At 42.5% G+C, this 15,000-nt stretch overlaps 2 protein-coding genes across 2 annotated transcripts; one reads left to right on the forward strand and one right to left on the reverse strand.

The window, feature by feature from the left end:
* Positions 1 to 357: 357 nt before the first annotated feature.
* Positions 358 to 1,768, reverse strand: LOC119580673 (craniofacial development protein 2-like). The gene is made up of 3 exons (XM_037928770.1): positions 1,152 to 1,768; positions 840 to 1,045; positions 358 to 731 (listed from the first exon to the last, which is right to left on the reverse strand). The coding sequence occupies exons 1-3, from the start codon at positions 1,766 to 1,768 to the stop codon at positions 358 to 360; spliced, it is 1,197 nt and encodes a 398-aa protein (XP_037784698.1).
* Positions 1,769 to 7,766: 5,998 nt separating this feature from the next.
* Positions 7,767 to 8,295, forward strand: LOC119580674. Its single transcript, XM_037928771.1, has 2 exons — positions 7,767 to 7,967; positions 8,029 to 8,295. Exons 1-2 carry the CDS (start codon positions 7,767 to 7,769, stop codon positions 8,293 to 8,295), a joined length of 468 nt encoding a protein of 155 aa, XP_037784699.1.
* The last annotated feature ends 6,705 nt before the right edge of the window (positions 8,296 to 15,000 follow it).

Here is a 15,000-nt window from a genome sequence, read left to right on the forward strand (position 1 = left end):
CTTGCTCATCATCAGAATGCGGAATAAAATTTTTTATCACATGGCTCATTAGGCTAATCGTTCTGTGTAATTCACATTCAATTGCGCCAGCTTTCTTGGGGAGGGCTATGAAAATAGATTTGCTGAGATCTTTGGGGTTTGTCCGCTGTCATAAATACCTCGTTCAAAACTTCCGTACACTTCTCTTTACCAAAGTCTTCTAGTACAACAATCATCTCGGTGACGACTTCATCGGGTCCTGCAGCCTTATTCCTCTTCATATTTTATAATGCACCTCTAACTTCTGATGTTAAGATTTTCGGGCCCTCGATGTCCTTTCTTATTTTTGGTTTGTTGCCCCTATAATGTGCAAAAAGTTCACCAATGTATTCTTGTCCAGCGTTCAAGGATTTTGTCCTTTTCCATTAAGACTTCTCCATTCTTGGATCTTATGCATCCTGTAGAAGAACAACCTTTGAAATCCATTACTTCCTTAATCTTCCTGTACATTGCGCCTGGTTCGTTGGTTTTGTGTCTTTCAATTTCTTCACATTGTTCATTAAGCCAGATCTCTTTGACTTCTCTACATTTCTTTCTTATTTCCTTGCTCGCTTGCTTGTACTCACTGCTTCCGCGGTTGTAAAGCTGTTGCCTCGAGCACATTCTGTCCAAGATCTCATTCGTCATCCACTTGCTCTTTGACTTTTTCTCACGTTTAGGTATAAGTTCTTTTGCTACCGATACCAGCGCCTCTTTAAATGTTCCCACTTAGTATTTCCTTGGTCTTCAAGCACATTAAATCGATTTTGCACAGCCACCGCATATTCTTCTCGAATGGTTTGTTTTTTCAATAAAAGCACTATCATCCATTCTTGGTATTGTCTTTCCTTTCTTGATTGTCTTAAGCTTAACCTTTAACTCGCATATAACTGGGATATGATCACTACCACAGTCTGCTCCTGGGTATGCCTTTGAGTGCTTAATTGTACTCCTATACCGTTTCTTGATAGCAATGTAGTCAATCTGGTTCTTAACAACGTCTCCCGGGCTCCGCCATATCCATAATCTTCGTGGATATTGCTCATACCATGTGTTGGTTAATACATATTCATTTGCTTTACACCATTGAACCCATTTTTCTCCCCCTTTCATTTTGTGTACCAAGACCAAACTTTCCAACTGTTCCTCCATCTGCCTCGTTTCCTATCTTTGCATTTAGGTCCCCCATTATGACTGTGACATCCGTAGACTTGCATTGCGTTTTAGCTTTCTCCAATGTGTCGTAGAATTCATCGATCTCTTCTTCACTACTTGCAGTTGTTGGTGCATATACCTGAATGATGCTGAGATCCATTTGTTTACCTTTCAACTTTATCAGCATGACTCTATCTGACAGAGCCCACCATCCTAGCAAGCTCTTCGCGCTTTCTCTGCCCAGTATCATAGCAACTCCTCGTTCGTGTTTTACTCCACCTGAATATAGCACCCTGAAATTATCGCTGTTGAACTCACCGCTGCCCGTCCACTTCGTTTCACATATTCCTAGGATATTTACCTTCAGTCGTGTCATTTCTAGCTTCACATTATCCAGCTTCCCACTTTGGAACAGTTTTCTTACATTCCATGTTCGGATTTTCAGTGACTGTTTCGTTATGTTGCAGACAGTAGCCTGGTAACGGTCCGGCGCCACCTGCTGCCCATGAACTGCCGTACTGAGCGAGGATTCCGAGTCATTGATAGGGATTCCCTTCACGCTCTTTGCTGCGTTCGAAAAAGTGTACATGTCCATGATTTTCTTGGCAATTTAGAGCGGTGGTTTGCCGTTGCCTTGCGCCCGGTGTTTTTTATTGAGACACCATCTCTAGAAGGACTGCCTTCCAAGGCTGTTGAGCTCCTTCTACCCTTGTGGGTGACCGTTCACTCTCGAGGAGTTTCCGCTCTAAGGGTCCCACACCCCATAACTAGCTATTCCCCGCCAGGCGTCACTCTGGTATTTCCAAACTGGCTACGGGGTTAGGTACATATATAACAAAACAAAATATCCGTGGCATTGTGGCGAGGCTTGAAGTAAGTCCACATAAAGATTTACTTAAATATATTCAACATTACATTCATACATGAGCTATTTATCCCCGATCGGTTGCAGTTGCTGCAATTTTTGGTTTCTGTTATTTTGGAAAATATGAAATCACAGGAATCAGGTGTGGAAATTTTGAATGCAGCAAGTACAAGTTGCCAATTCCTACAATGGTTGCAAATATCAGGTACCAGTGTGACCACGGCTTAACTGCAATGGACAGCGTGTGAAGTGGATTTGAGCGTTAAACGAAATTACTGTTTCTATTGTAAAGACAATACTGAATTAATAAAAAGTTAAATTACAATTTTTTAATGATTAAATATTTATTGTCTCAAATGTTTCGAAAATATCCTTTCAAAATAACAGTAGGTTTAAGTAGTTAATTTCTCTCATAGACCTACATCAACTTTCATTCCACAATTATGTCTATAATACACCTTCAAAGAGTACAGATACGAGAAATATATTTCAAATGCAACGAAATTATTGAAAATTTATAGGCCTACTTTTGTTTAAATCACTGGTTATATACCTATGGATTGCGAAATCGTTTTTTAGGGTGTGCGAGGATGCCCATGAAAAATTAGAGCAAAATACATTTTTGTATATGCATGTTATTTTTTGTGTGGAGAAAAACAAAAAATAAAAAGCAATTTTCACGCACACGCGCGCGCGCGCGCGCACGCACACACACACACACACACACACACACACACACACACACACACACACACACACACACACACACACACACACACACACACACACACACACACAGCAATTTGAAGTAGAGTAAAACATACAGAGTTCAAATTTCGTGGCTTTGGAATCGATCAGCAGTGGATGTTCGTCCATATGTGCTGGATAATTATTTGGTTCCGCGATATTAAAATACATATTGGTGTTTATGTAAGACGTTTTTTGCATTTATACAGTAACATTTAAGATGATAAGTAAAAATCGCGTGCTTAAACAACTTGACATTAAAGAGTGTGCCTACATTTTCTGATTTGAAATGAAAAATCTGCCGAGACCTTGACTCTAAATCACGACGGGCGAGTTGTCGAGAATGAAATAATATAACAGTTTCGTTTCAGAGTTCGAAGCGTATTGGCGTTCCTGGGCTACGAATCAAGTTTTGCCTCGGTAAAGGTTATATAGAAAAGTGAAATGAGGTTGAAATTGAAGAGAAATGTCTGGAATTGAGTGTAATTATAAGTAAAATAATTATTTGTTTTGGTTATCTGGAAAAGTTTACTCAACGTCAAGGTGATTGCAGCAAGAGTCCGAAATATAATAGTAGATGTCAGTTATTGTGTGAAAGATATATGTTAAGTAGATTATATAAATATATATATATATATATATATATATATATATATATATATATATATATATATATATATATATATATATATATATATATCATACAGACTTGTGCAGTGAAAATAGCAAACTAATTAAAAGTGTAATGTGTTTGTGGAAAAAAGTCGTTTAGGGGCATAACACCAGCAGCACTTTCATTTTTGATTCATAATTATAGCCAACTGCTCTCTGGTGATTGGAGAACATAGAAAATGCCGATTTCGAAACAAATAGGTTAAGAAAATTTTGGATTAATTGTGGAAATGTGTATTACCAGGATGTTTGGCCGAGTTTCAGCACAAATTAATCCGGTATTTGTGAATTTCATGGAGATCTGCTTCTCACTTCCTCAAGTGATAAACCTCAAGCAAACAAGCAGAACCTTCTGCGTCCCATGCTTCGCCATCCTTCGATAAGTACGACCCGAACCCTACGGCTTTTATCTTTGTCTCTACTCCACCAAGGAGGTAAGTAAGTCACTGTACGAGTAATGATGATCTTCCTTTGCTTTATGTCTTCGTCTTTGTCGAGAAGGGAAGTATCTGTAACGATAATGATCTTTGGTGGATCTTGGCTCTCTCTAAATGCGTTGTATTAGGCGATAATTATCGAAAAGCGAATTAATGGTAAATTATCCGCAGCATGATATTGTAAGCTATTCATCACGTCACCGTTCCGTTAGAATTTCTTCCTTGTAACCAAAGCAAACCTAAGCACATCAAACGGTTGGTCACCATCCCGTCAACATCACATCACGGCACTGTCAGCCACAGATTCTCTCTAGGAACAATTTGACGTGACGTGACGTGACGGTGCCGTGCCGAACCGTTGCCGATAGTTTGAATGACACCCCGTCAGCGGTCAGTCACTGACTAGTGGCCGCAGTGACATGGAGTTCCTTTTCATCATGGGGGAGAAAATTATTGAACTTGTTAGGCAATATGAAACGGGATAGTGACATCTTATTCAAAGACAAATTGTCGAATAGCAAAGGAGATCTAAGCAAGCCAGGTAAGGAGCTCAGAATTTATATTTTTCAGATTTGATTATATAAATCTTTGAGTAAAAGCATTCTGTGCTTTATAAATATTATGAATCGCTAATACCTTTTCTCACATTCTGTGATATAACTCTTTGAATCAGAACGTTCCTTTCCTTTCAAATGTTTTAAATCACTGACGAGACGAATGAGACGAAGGCGTGGTGAACGGATGACGGAACGGTGACGTGATGGAGGAGTGTGAATCGGCTTTCACACTATTTATCACGTCACCGTCTCATCACATCATGTCATCGCTCCGTCAAATTTTCTTCCATGCAATCAATTTGACCTGTTCACACCAAACGATTCGTCAGCGTCACTGGATTCTTTCGAAGAAGAATTTGACGTGACGTGACGGTGCTGTACAGAACCGTTGCCTTACCGAACCGTTGCCGTACCGAACCGTTGCCTTACCGAACCGTTGCCGGGATAGTGTCAACGTCAGTCAATAACTAGTAGCCACAGGAACCAGAGGTGCCTTCTCACCATGGAACTTTCTGCCATGACGAACAGAAGACATAGTAACAACTTAGACAGACTGTAAAATAGATAGAAGAACTAAACAAACCAGGTAAGAAGCTCAAAATGTATTACACTTTTCATATTTCATAATGTAACTCTGAATAAAAGCATTATTTTAAATGTTATTAATCACTGACAATATTTCTCGTGTTCTGTGATATAACTCTTTGAATAAAAACATTCTTTTGAATGTTACGAATAACTGATATTTTTCATATTTTGTGATATAACTCTGAATCAAAGCATTCCTTTCCTTTTGAAAGTTATAAATCACTGATGATAAGACGGTGACCTGATGAAAGGTGTGAATACATGGCGTGGTTGACGGAACGGTGAAGTGCCGTGATGAAACGGAGACGTGATGGAGCACCGTGAATCAGCCATTTAAGTAAATTTTACCAAATGTGGGTTCTTACAATCTGCCAGCGTTATTGTACGGTGTACTTAGTCCTGTATCAGCATCCTTTTTTAAGGGGGTAGGCATTATCCGTGTCTGTGACAGGTAAAGAGCCTAGAATATAATAATAAATCAAAGGATGCCTTATGATGCATTTTTTAGGGAAATTAAAGGGGAAAGGAGGCAATGGCCACTCAAGATCCTGTGGAATACAGTCAGTTGCTCTCGATCTCTCTCTCACCCTTTCATACTTTTTACTTCGTCTTTCTCTTTCCTCTTTATTCATCTCCCAGTCTTCCTCTTCCTTCCCCTGTCTTTTTCCTTCATCCTCTCGTTCTCCCACCTACCCCCCCTCCATTCCCCTCTCCCCTTCTCGATGCGTACAAGTTTGTCTTGGCACTGCGACATCTAACAATTATCGCAGCTCGTGACAGTAATTCTTTTTAGATATTTTAACCTATGTTTAAGCAATTAAACCTGTCTCCATGCTCGACTTCCAGTTCATTGAGGAAACTCATTTCTCTTCATCAGTCATTTATTTAACAGTTTCTGTTTTTTTTTTTTTTTTTTTTTTTTTTCGTTTTGATTTCCCATTTCTGCTACTGTTAAAGTCTATGTGACTGCTCAGAGATTTGAATCCACATCCTCGTCACTGATTGGAGGTGCCATATTCATACACTACAGTGTCAACCAATCTACGTCTACGTCAGAAGTTGGAGGTGTGTGGGTGACATTGATATCGGAGCTCGATCGGAACCTGATCCGTCGGTTGTAACGTCTATAAAGACCTTTATAGAAATCCCGAGAACCCTAAACGATGACTGATTTTAACTTAAACGAAAATATAAGTAGAATTATAATTACACTACACCCACGATCCACAAGCCTCCGATTCCTCGAGACCGAATAGAGGAACTTTCATGCCATCCTAGAAGGGCAGGAACTCTCTTTGCGAACAATTCAACTTTTGCCGTCTTGTATTTCAGTACAGTTAAGTTGCAAAGATAAACTGTATAATATTTTACACACTGCAGAAATGTACTTTTCGGCGTGTGTAAAAGTTTCCAGCAAGGGCTTGTTTCTCCTTTTACTTCCCGCCGCCGAGCACGATCTCTCTCCCTCCCCTAACATAATTTTAATCTTAGTTTCGGAACAGAGCAGAATAAGATATTTTCAAAATCACATTTATTAAAACATTTGTTATAACTACTAGCAGCAGCAATAGTTGAAGCAGCAGTAGGGGTATTAGTAGAAGCAGCAGCAGTAATATTAATAGCAGCAGTAGTAGTAGGAACAGCAGCAGGAGAAGCAGCAATGACAGTAGCAGGAGTAGCAGCAGCAGCAGAGATAGTAACAGCAGTAGCAGCAGTAGTAGTAGCAGCGGCAGCAGTAGTAGCAGCTGTAGATGCAGCAACTACAGCAGCATTAGTAGAAGTAGTAGTAGTGGTGGTGGTGGTGTAATAGCAGCAGCATCAGTAGCAGTATTAGTTGTGTAGTTGCATCAGGAACATGATTAGTATCAATAGCAGCAGCAGTAGTGTAGCAATAGCAGCAGCAAAACAGTAGTAGTAAAAGCAGCAGCAGGAGTAGTAGTAGTAGCAGCAGTAGTATCAGTAGCTGCAGCAGCAGCAGCACTAGCAGCAGGAGCAGCAGCAGTAGTAGTAGCAGAAGCAGCAACAGCAGCAGCAATAGCAGCAGCAGCAGCAGCATCTACTACTACTACTACTACTACGCGTAGTAGTAGTAGCAATTACTGCTACTAATGCTACTAATGTTGTTCCTGATGCAACTACACAACTAATACTGCTACTGATGCTGCTGCTATTACACCACCACCACCACCACCACCACTACTACTAATGCTACTGTAGTTGCTGCATCTACAGCTGCTACTGCTGCCGCTGCTACTACTACTGCTGCTACTGCTGTTACTATCACTGCTGCTGCTGCTACTCCTGCTGCTGTCATTGCTGCTTCTCCTGCTGCTGTTCCTACTACTACTGCTGCTATTAATATTACTGCTGCTGCTTCTACTAGTCCAGAAGCCATGAGTCTCTCAGCCTCCCTAAAGCCATTGCCTACTTGCACCGTTGCTTGCCTTCCCGAATGGTTCCTGCAGGTGGAACAGGAGTTCCTTCTACGCAACGTCACTTCTGCAACCACCAAATATCGGTTACTGGTGACAAATCTCTCACCTGACCTCCTTCTCTCCATCAGCGACCTCCTCAACAACCCCGAATACAACACCTATGAACTCAAGGAAGCAATCCTGCAGCGAGTGGCGCCCTCCCCACGAAACTGCCGGCGGCAATTGAAACCGTTCTCCTAGCTTCAGAACTCCCCATTGAGCAACTAGCCTCGAAAGCTGATGACTTCCTGCCATGCAGAACACCGCCCAAATTTCAGCGGTCTCCACTACCCTGTCTCTCACCCTGGAGTCCCTCGCGACACAGGTCGCCGAATTAACTGCCGTTCGACGGCTAGCAGCCCGCGACCCTTCACTGCGTCCCAGGTTCCGTCACCGCAGTCCCACATCTCCCCGTGCCACCGTGACCGCGGACGAAACTACGCGCCTCAACATCGTCAGAGCTATAGCCGCCACCGCTCCCCGACTCCAGGTACCTACTGCTTTTACCATTACAGATTCGACACCCGGGTGCGCCAGTGCGAGCCCCCATGTTCCTGGCCGGGAAACGAGCACCGCGGAAGCTAATAGCGCCGATCTCTCGCGGCCCCACACGGCGCCTGCTCTATGTCCGTGACAGTAACTCCCGCCTACGGTTCCTGGTGGACAGGGGAGCAGAAGTCAGCCTTATCCCCACAACCCACAGTGACAAACACTTGCCCCCTTCTCACACATTGGAGGTTGCCAACTGCTCACCCATCAACGTATACGGTGAGCGTCCATGACACTCATTTTCAGTGGCGCCCTGCACTCGAAGCTGACGTGGGTTTTCCTGGTCGCTGACGTTCAGCAACCAATCCTGGGAGCAGACTTCCTTGCGCACCATGGCTTCACAGTGGACCTTAAACACAAGTCCCTAGTACACCAGTCTAGGGCCCGCACCTTCGCCTCGTCGGCCTTTGTACACGCCCCTCGCATCTACTAACCCAACAAATGCGCCTATCGAGGTATGCTTCGGGACTTCCCAGTGCTGACGAAGCCGATTAACGTGGCAACAACACCGCCACACACTGTCACACACCACATTATCACGAATGGACCACCGGTCTACTCCCGTTGCAGGCCCCTTGCACCAGATTTTTCGCATAGCCAAGGCAGAGTTTGAGCAATGAGGAGCTCGGAATCATACGCAATTCCAGCAGCAGTGGGCATCCCCCTGCACTTGTACAGAAGAAAGACGGCGATTGGCGCCCTTGTGGTGATTATCGCCATCTCAACACAGTTACCGTGCCGGAACGCAACCCTCTTCCGCACCTCCACTCCTTCACATGTGAACTCTTGGGATGCACGATCTTCTCCAAAATCGACCTTGTCCGAGCATACCACCAGATTCCCATCGCCGAGAACATTCTCAAGAAATGCCCATTCGGCCTCGAATTTCGAATGCCTTCGGCCTCCGCAAGGCCGCCCAGACCTTCCAACGTTTTTAGGATGATGTCACCCGTGGACTACAAGGTGTTTTCGTCTACATCGAGTGACATAACTCATCGTAGCCAGTCGTAGGAGCACAGAAAGCACCTCTACGCCCTCTTCGGCCGCCTGCAGAAAGCCGGAGTCGTCATCAATCCTGGTAAGAGTCTGTTCGGAGTCCTCTCTCTTACTTCTTAGGTCACACAATCACCGCAGATGGCATCACCCCAGCTCAGGACGCGGCAAAGACATTACCTGGACCTCAGAGGCGACCAAAGCTTTTGAAATCAGCAAAGATGCCTTAGCCTCGGGGACCCTCCTCAACCACCCGCAACAGGGGGCAAGACTCAATATAGCCGTTGATGCCTCGGGCACCTCCATGGGAGCCGTTCTGCAGCAAGATCCAGGTAATGGATGGCAGCCCCTGGCTTTCTTTTCGCAGACTCTCAGCCCTCAGCAAAATTGATACAGTGCTTTTGGCAAAGAACGCCTTGCAATCTACACTGCCATCAAGCACTTACGGGCATATGTCGAGGGCAAAGACTTCCACATCTTGACTGCACGACAGAAGCCGCCGCCAGTCCCCACGTGAAGACACCTGGATTTCATGGCCCAGTTCACTAACAACATACAACACATCCGAGACACCAACAACCAGGCTGCAGACGCCCTATCCAGAGTATCGATAGCCATGGTAAGTGCCACCAACAACCCCACCGACTACCATCTAGTTCGCAGGGAACAGCAACAGGACACTTCCCTCTCCAGGCTTCTCGACGGGGATACCTCTCTTCAGCTGGAACAGGTGCAGCTCCAGAACTCAAAGGACACCATCCTCTGTGACACCTCGCTTGGCCGGCCTCGTCCTTACATCCCACCATCACTCCGCCGACAATTTTTCGAGACTCACCACGCTCATTAGGGAATTCGCGCAACCCAGGATCTCATCCACAGCAAAGTCGTATTGCCTGGCATCAATAGAGACGTCCGGGAGTGGAGCCGCACCTGCATCGAGTGCCAGCGCAGTAAGATTCACCGGCAAACTAAGTCTCCCCCACAGGTATTCCTGGTAGCAGACGGCTGCTTCGAACATGTACACCTGGTTGGTCCTCTCCCAGCCGACCAGGGTTACAGCTACGTCCTGACGATGATTGACCGGTTTTCCAGGTGGCCTGAGGCCATCTTCATCCAGGATATCACCGCCGCCACCATTGCAAAGACCTTCATCAGCCCCTGGATTTCTTGCTACGGCACTCCTGCGACGGTCACGACCGATCGCGGGTCTCGCTTCGAGTCCGAGCTCTGGAGGCAGCTGATGATTCTCCTCGGCTCGAAGCGCATCCGGACCACGGCCTACCATCCCAGTGCCAACGGCATGGTAGAGCGCCTACACCGCCAATTGTAGGAGGTCCGCACAGCTTCTTCCCCCACTCGTCACTGGGTGGACCAGTTGCCTTTGGCTCTCTTGGATTTTCAGTGCACCACTGCCGAGATGGTTTATGGAACCACCATAGCCCTCCATGCGGACTTCATGGTTAGCTCCGGAGACCAGGATCCGGGAGCTTTTGGAAATTAACTTCGCGACCGCATGGCCCGCATCCGCTCCCGTCCGACTCGACCTTCACGGCAGCGGGACATTTACTTACCACGCGACCTCCAAGACTGATCACACGTCTTCGTCAGGCGACCCACCAAGCCCCCCCTCTGCCCGCCCGACGAGGAACCTTTTCCGGTCGTCAAGCGGGACGGGAAAGACCATCACCATCCGGCGTCCGCGAGGAGAGGACAACATATGCATTGACCATGTGAAGCCTGCGCACCTTCAGGAACAGTGCAGAGTTTCAAGAGTTCATTTCGCGACCGCTTCATTGGAAGGGGAGTGCTGTGGTGACCACCTCGCGACGGGCTCCCGCACACGGTAGAGCAGGCTCTTGACGTTTGGCGACCTGGCCCCCGCCAATCACAGTGGAGCCATTCGGACCTGACTGGTGTGTACACATCGCGGCTGAGCCATTTAAGCCGCGGAACCCAGAACCAACGCTCATCGGCTAGACTCTCACCAAGAACTCCACAAATAAAGAGCCAATTTGACTAACCGTAGTGTTTACCTAAACCTACACTATGCAGTATCTAACCATGATGGAACATATCGGAATTTCAACTATTTTCAGTCTACCTTTTGTTACCACTTGATTGTCTATTACAATTCTTGGCTCATTTCCCTCGCATACGTCATCCGTTACAATCACATCGTTGTGGCATTTTCTCGTGGTGCTGAAAGAGTGTGGATCGTGGAGCTCCTGGATTGTATACATTTTATAACCTCTGTACCTTATTAGCAGAGGATGAGGAAAAGGTAGAGAAGAAAAGTTTCTTAGAATATTGTATTCTTTTAGGGGTTAGGATCAGATTTTTAAGATCAGAGGTGTGACGTCTTTTCCAATAATGCTGTGGATTATGTCCTCAATTCTGTTGGCATAGTTGTATAGTAAAAGCATGATTGTTTAATCTCTTACAAATATCAAACGTCTATGCAGTATGCGTCTGTGTGTACAAGAGCGAAACTAGCACATTGCACAGGTGTCAGTTTCTGACCGACACTTTGAGTGTTGAAATAGTATTGTATTACATACATGAAATGACTTAAGCCAATTTTCTTTTAGCTTTCAAGAATGATGAAATTGTTACAGCTTTGCACACTGATATTATATTATAAACTTAGTGATCTAAGAACTAGTATAAAAAAAAGAATAAACAATCCCGTAGTTTACTCTCTCTTAATTTTTTTTTGTTTCACTTGAAAACGTTTTTTTTTTCTGATGGAATACACGCGATACGGGCAGGAGGCGAAAACGCATTTTCGTTATTTTTTCGGTATAGTAACCATAAGACTTTTGGAATGTTTTAGGGTTATAGTGAGTTAGGCTACACCCAAAGTAAACCTGAGTATAAAGGTTTATGTAAGTATGTATGTATGTATGAATAATATATATATGCACATTCATGTTAGAGTGTGTATATATACATATATTTATGAATATATAAGATATATGTATACACACACGCATACTGTATGTATGTATATTATACACATATTGTGTTCATGCATGTAACTTTACATAAACTGAAAGATACCCCAAAAATTTCGCTGCATTCAGATTTATTTTCTTATGACTGTTTGATCTCAGTTCTTTCCGAACATCAGATAGTGGCGGACATTTTCAGGACCATAAAATTGTATATAGAAGGTGATAAAACTTGGACCCTGAGTTCAACAATAAACCTGGTGATATTAATATTTTAGAACGATGATGATAACAAATAATCACTGATAACCTGAGCGATAAAATGTGTAAAAGAAAGTAAGCTAAAGTTTTAGTGTCCTTCTTGGGTGGTTGAGAATGTGTGTGCGTTTACTGTGAATTTACCTTTTGCACACACACACACACACACACACACACACACACACACACACACACACACACACACACACACACACACACACACACACACACACAACACACACACACACAAATACATCTTTGTGTGCAGCATGGATGAGCACGCATGGAGTTGAAAGCAACAACCCAGAAATCTTTGGGGGAAAAAACATAGTCATGGAGGCAAGTCGAACCAAAATGTTGGCTTACGTAATTCAAATTATATTCTCCCAAGTCAGTAACAAAAGAATGTGTGAATAAACTACCACACACATATATATTTTTACATCAGTTCAGAACGATGTTCGGTGTTACATAAAAAGCCTACAAATCTGCCGGTTTTGCAAGGCGTGGAAGTTTACATTAGTCTCAAAAGTTTACGTTGCTCTGCACGGGGAAGACAAACTAACTACAGTCGGGGAGTCCATGCACGTCGGGAAGGAAAGGACCATCACCTGGCTAACTGAGACCGAAAAGAAAGGAACGCCGAGATGACAATCAGCTAATGGAGTCATGTTATTTCAGGAACTTCTGCGTGTTTTCTTTCTAGGCGAGATGAGGATCGCATTCCATGAGGGAGAAAGGTCAAAGTATTTCCTTTATGAGGGACGGTCGGTCGGTAGGCATACCCGGAGCACACTTAGTAGATTTCACCGTCGATGAGCAAGACTAATTATCTGCAGCTGAAAGGGTTTTCTTAATTTCTTTCCGAATCCTGGAATTAAATTCAGCCAGTAAAGGGAAGAAAGATGTTAGAAAAATAATGGAGGAATAAATCATATATAAAAAAACCTTAAGAAATAAAACAAAATCCGCTCGAAATCTCACAAAGGAAAGGAAAATCTGATCAGAGCTAACAGACAGAAAAGTTTGCTTTCGTGTGCTCCGTAACATTTTACTCCAGTTAAGAACGTTAAGAATGGGCCAGGGTCTTGTTAATCGTGTTATTAAGTTTTATTATTATTATTGTTATTATTATTATTATTATTATTTAATAAATCCAACCGTCTTTTACTATACCTTACGTAAAAGGCGAGGGAGCGAGAGTGAAAAGAAAGCAGTTTGAAATAAAGAGTTCTAGGTAGACTTTCAGAATATGCCAGCGATAGTACGTTTTCTGAAGAGAACTCTGGAATGTTAGGTAGAAATATATTTGGATTCTTAAATAAATCGCTGAATAACGCTTCGTACTAAATATTTTTAGTTAGTTTTATATTCTGGAGTGAAGTAGGCGTACTTGATACGACTTTCAATGTATATATTCGAAGATCTAAATACTGTAACGCTTTTCGATTCATCCCTTTTCTCAACACGAACAAAGCGCAGAGGATGAAAGATTATTTGATGCCCAAAATAATTTCATAGTCGATTCAAACTTCAGTTATAAAAACGCAAGGAAACTGCGTTTTAGAAATGTGACTTTCAACTTTATTGGCTTGCATCCATTGCATTACTGCACTAGCAGTAAAATAAATTCAAGTGTCGAGGAACTGAGTCTAAACAAAGCAGTAAAGTCCATGTTCGCCATTTTATTCCAACCTATCCAAATTTAAATACACTATAAGTGTACAAAGTTATTTTGACACACACACACAGGCTGTATGTATATGTATGTCCATAAGTCTGCCTATATTGTGATATATATATATATATATATATATATATATATATATATATATATATATATATATATATATATATATATAATATTTGTGTGTGTGTGTGTGTGTGTGTGTGTGTGTGTGTGTGTGTGTGTGTGTGTGTGTGTGTGTGTGTGTGTGCATATATTCATACATATGCACACATATACATATGTATATATATTATATATACTATATATAAATATATATTGTGCGTGTGTATGTGTAGCCATATATGTACACACACACACACACACACACACACACACACACACACACACACCACACAACACACACACACACACAACACACACCACCACACACACACACACACACACACACACAACACACACACACACACACACACACACCCCATATATATATATATATATATATATATATATATATATACTATATATATATAAACATGGTATATATAATACACATATATATATATATATATATATTATATATATATATATATATATATATATATATATATATATATATATATTATTTATTTATTTATATATATATCTAAGTATAAATATGTAAAGGTATATATAAATGTATATGATAATTAGTTATTTATTATTTCTTTTAACCCGAAACCTCACCAAATCATAATCAATAACTACTGACATAAGAGGACTTAATCTTTATTATTCAATCAAAAAATATCTATTTATGTTCCCAGAAATTGCTTGCCTTTCCCTCCTCCCGTAGACTTTTAAAGGCTTTGAGTGGTGTCCGTATTTTGCCGATATTAAATAATTCTCGAGCCGTTTTTATGTACGCCCGCTATGTCCTACAAATTGCAAAAAAATATGCACGATTGTGCGTAGGTTGTAGAAAGTACAGGAGATTCTATCCCCTTTTGATCGATTAGTAAGCCCTAACCTTTTCCAGGTCCGTCCTTAATCGAAAGGGCCAAATACAC

Source organism: Penaeus monodon, chromosome 14, assembly GCF_015228065.2.
Source record: "Penaeus monodon isolate SGIC_2016 chromosome 14, NSTDA_Pmon_1, whole genome shotgun sequence".
Classification (NCBI taxonomy): Eukaryota; Metazoa; Arthropoda; class Malacostraca; order Decapoda; family Penaeidae; genus Penaeus; species Penaeus monodon.

Coding starts and splice junctions, on each gene's coding strand:
- LOC119580674 (XM_037928771.1), top strand. CDS start 7,767: ATGCAGAACACCGCCCAAATTTCAGCGGTCTCCACTACCCTGTCTCTC. Junction 7,968..8,028: donor AAACTACGCGCCTCAACATC/GTCAGAGCTATA, acceptor TTACCATTACAG/ATTCGACACCCGGGTGCGCC.
- LOC119580673 (XM_037928770.1), bottom strand. CDS start 1,768: ATGGACATGTACACTTTTTCGAACGCAGCAAAGAGCGTGAAGGGAATC. Junction 1,046..1,151: donor GATGGAGGAACAGTTGGAAA/GTTTGGTCTTGG, acceptor ATATCCACGAAG/ATTATGGATATGGCGGAGCC. Junction 732..839: donor AATACCAAGAATGGATGATA/GTGCTTTTATTG, acceptor GAACATTTAAAG/AGGCGCTGGTATCGGTAGCA.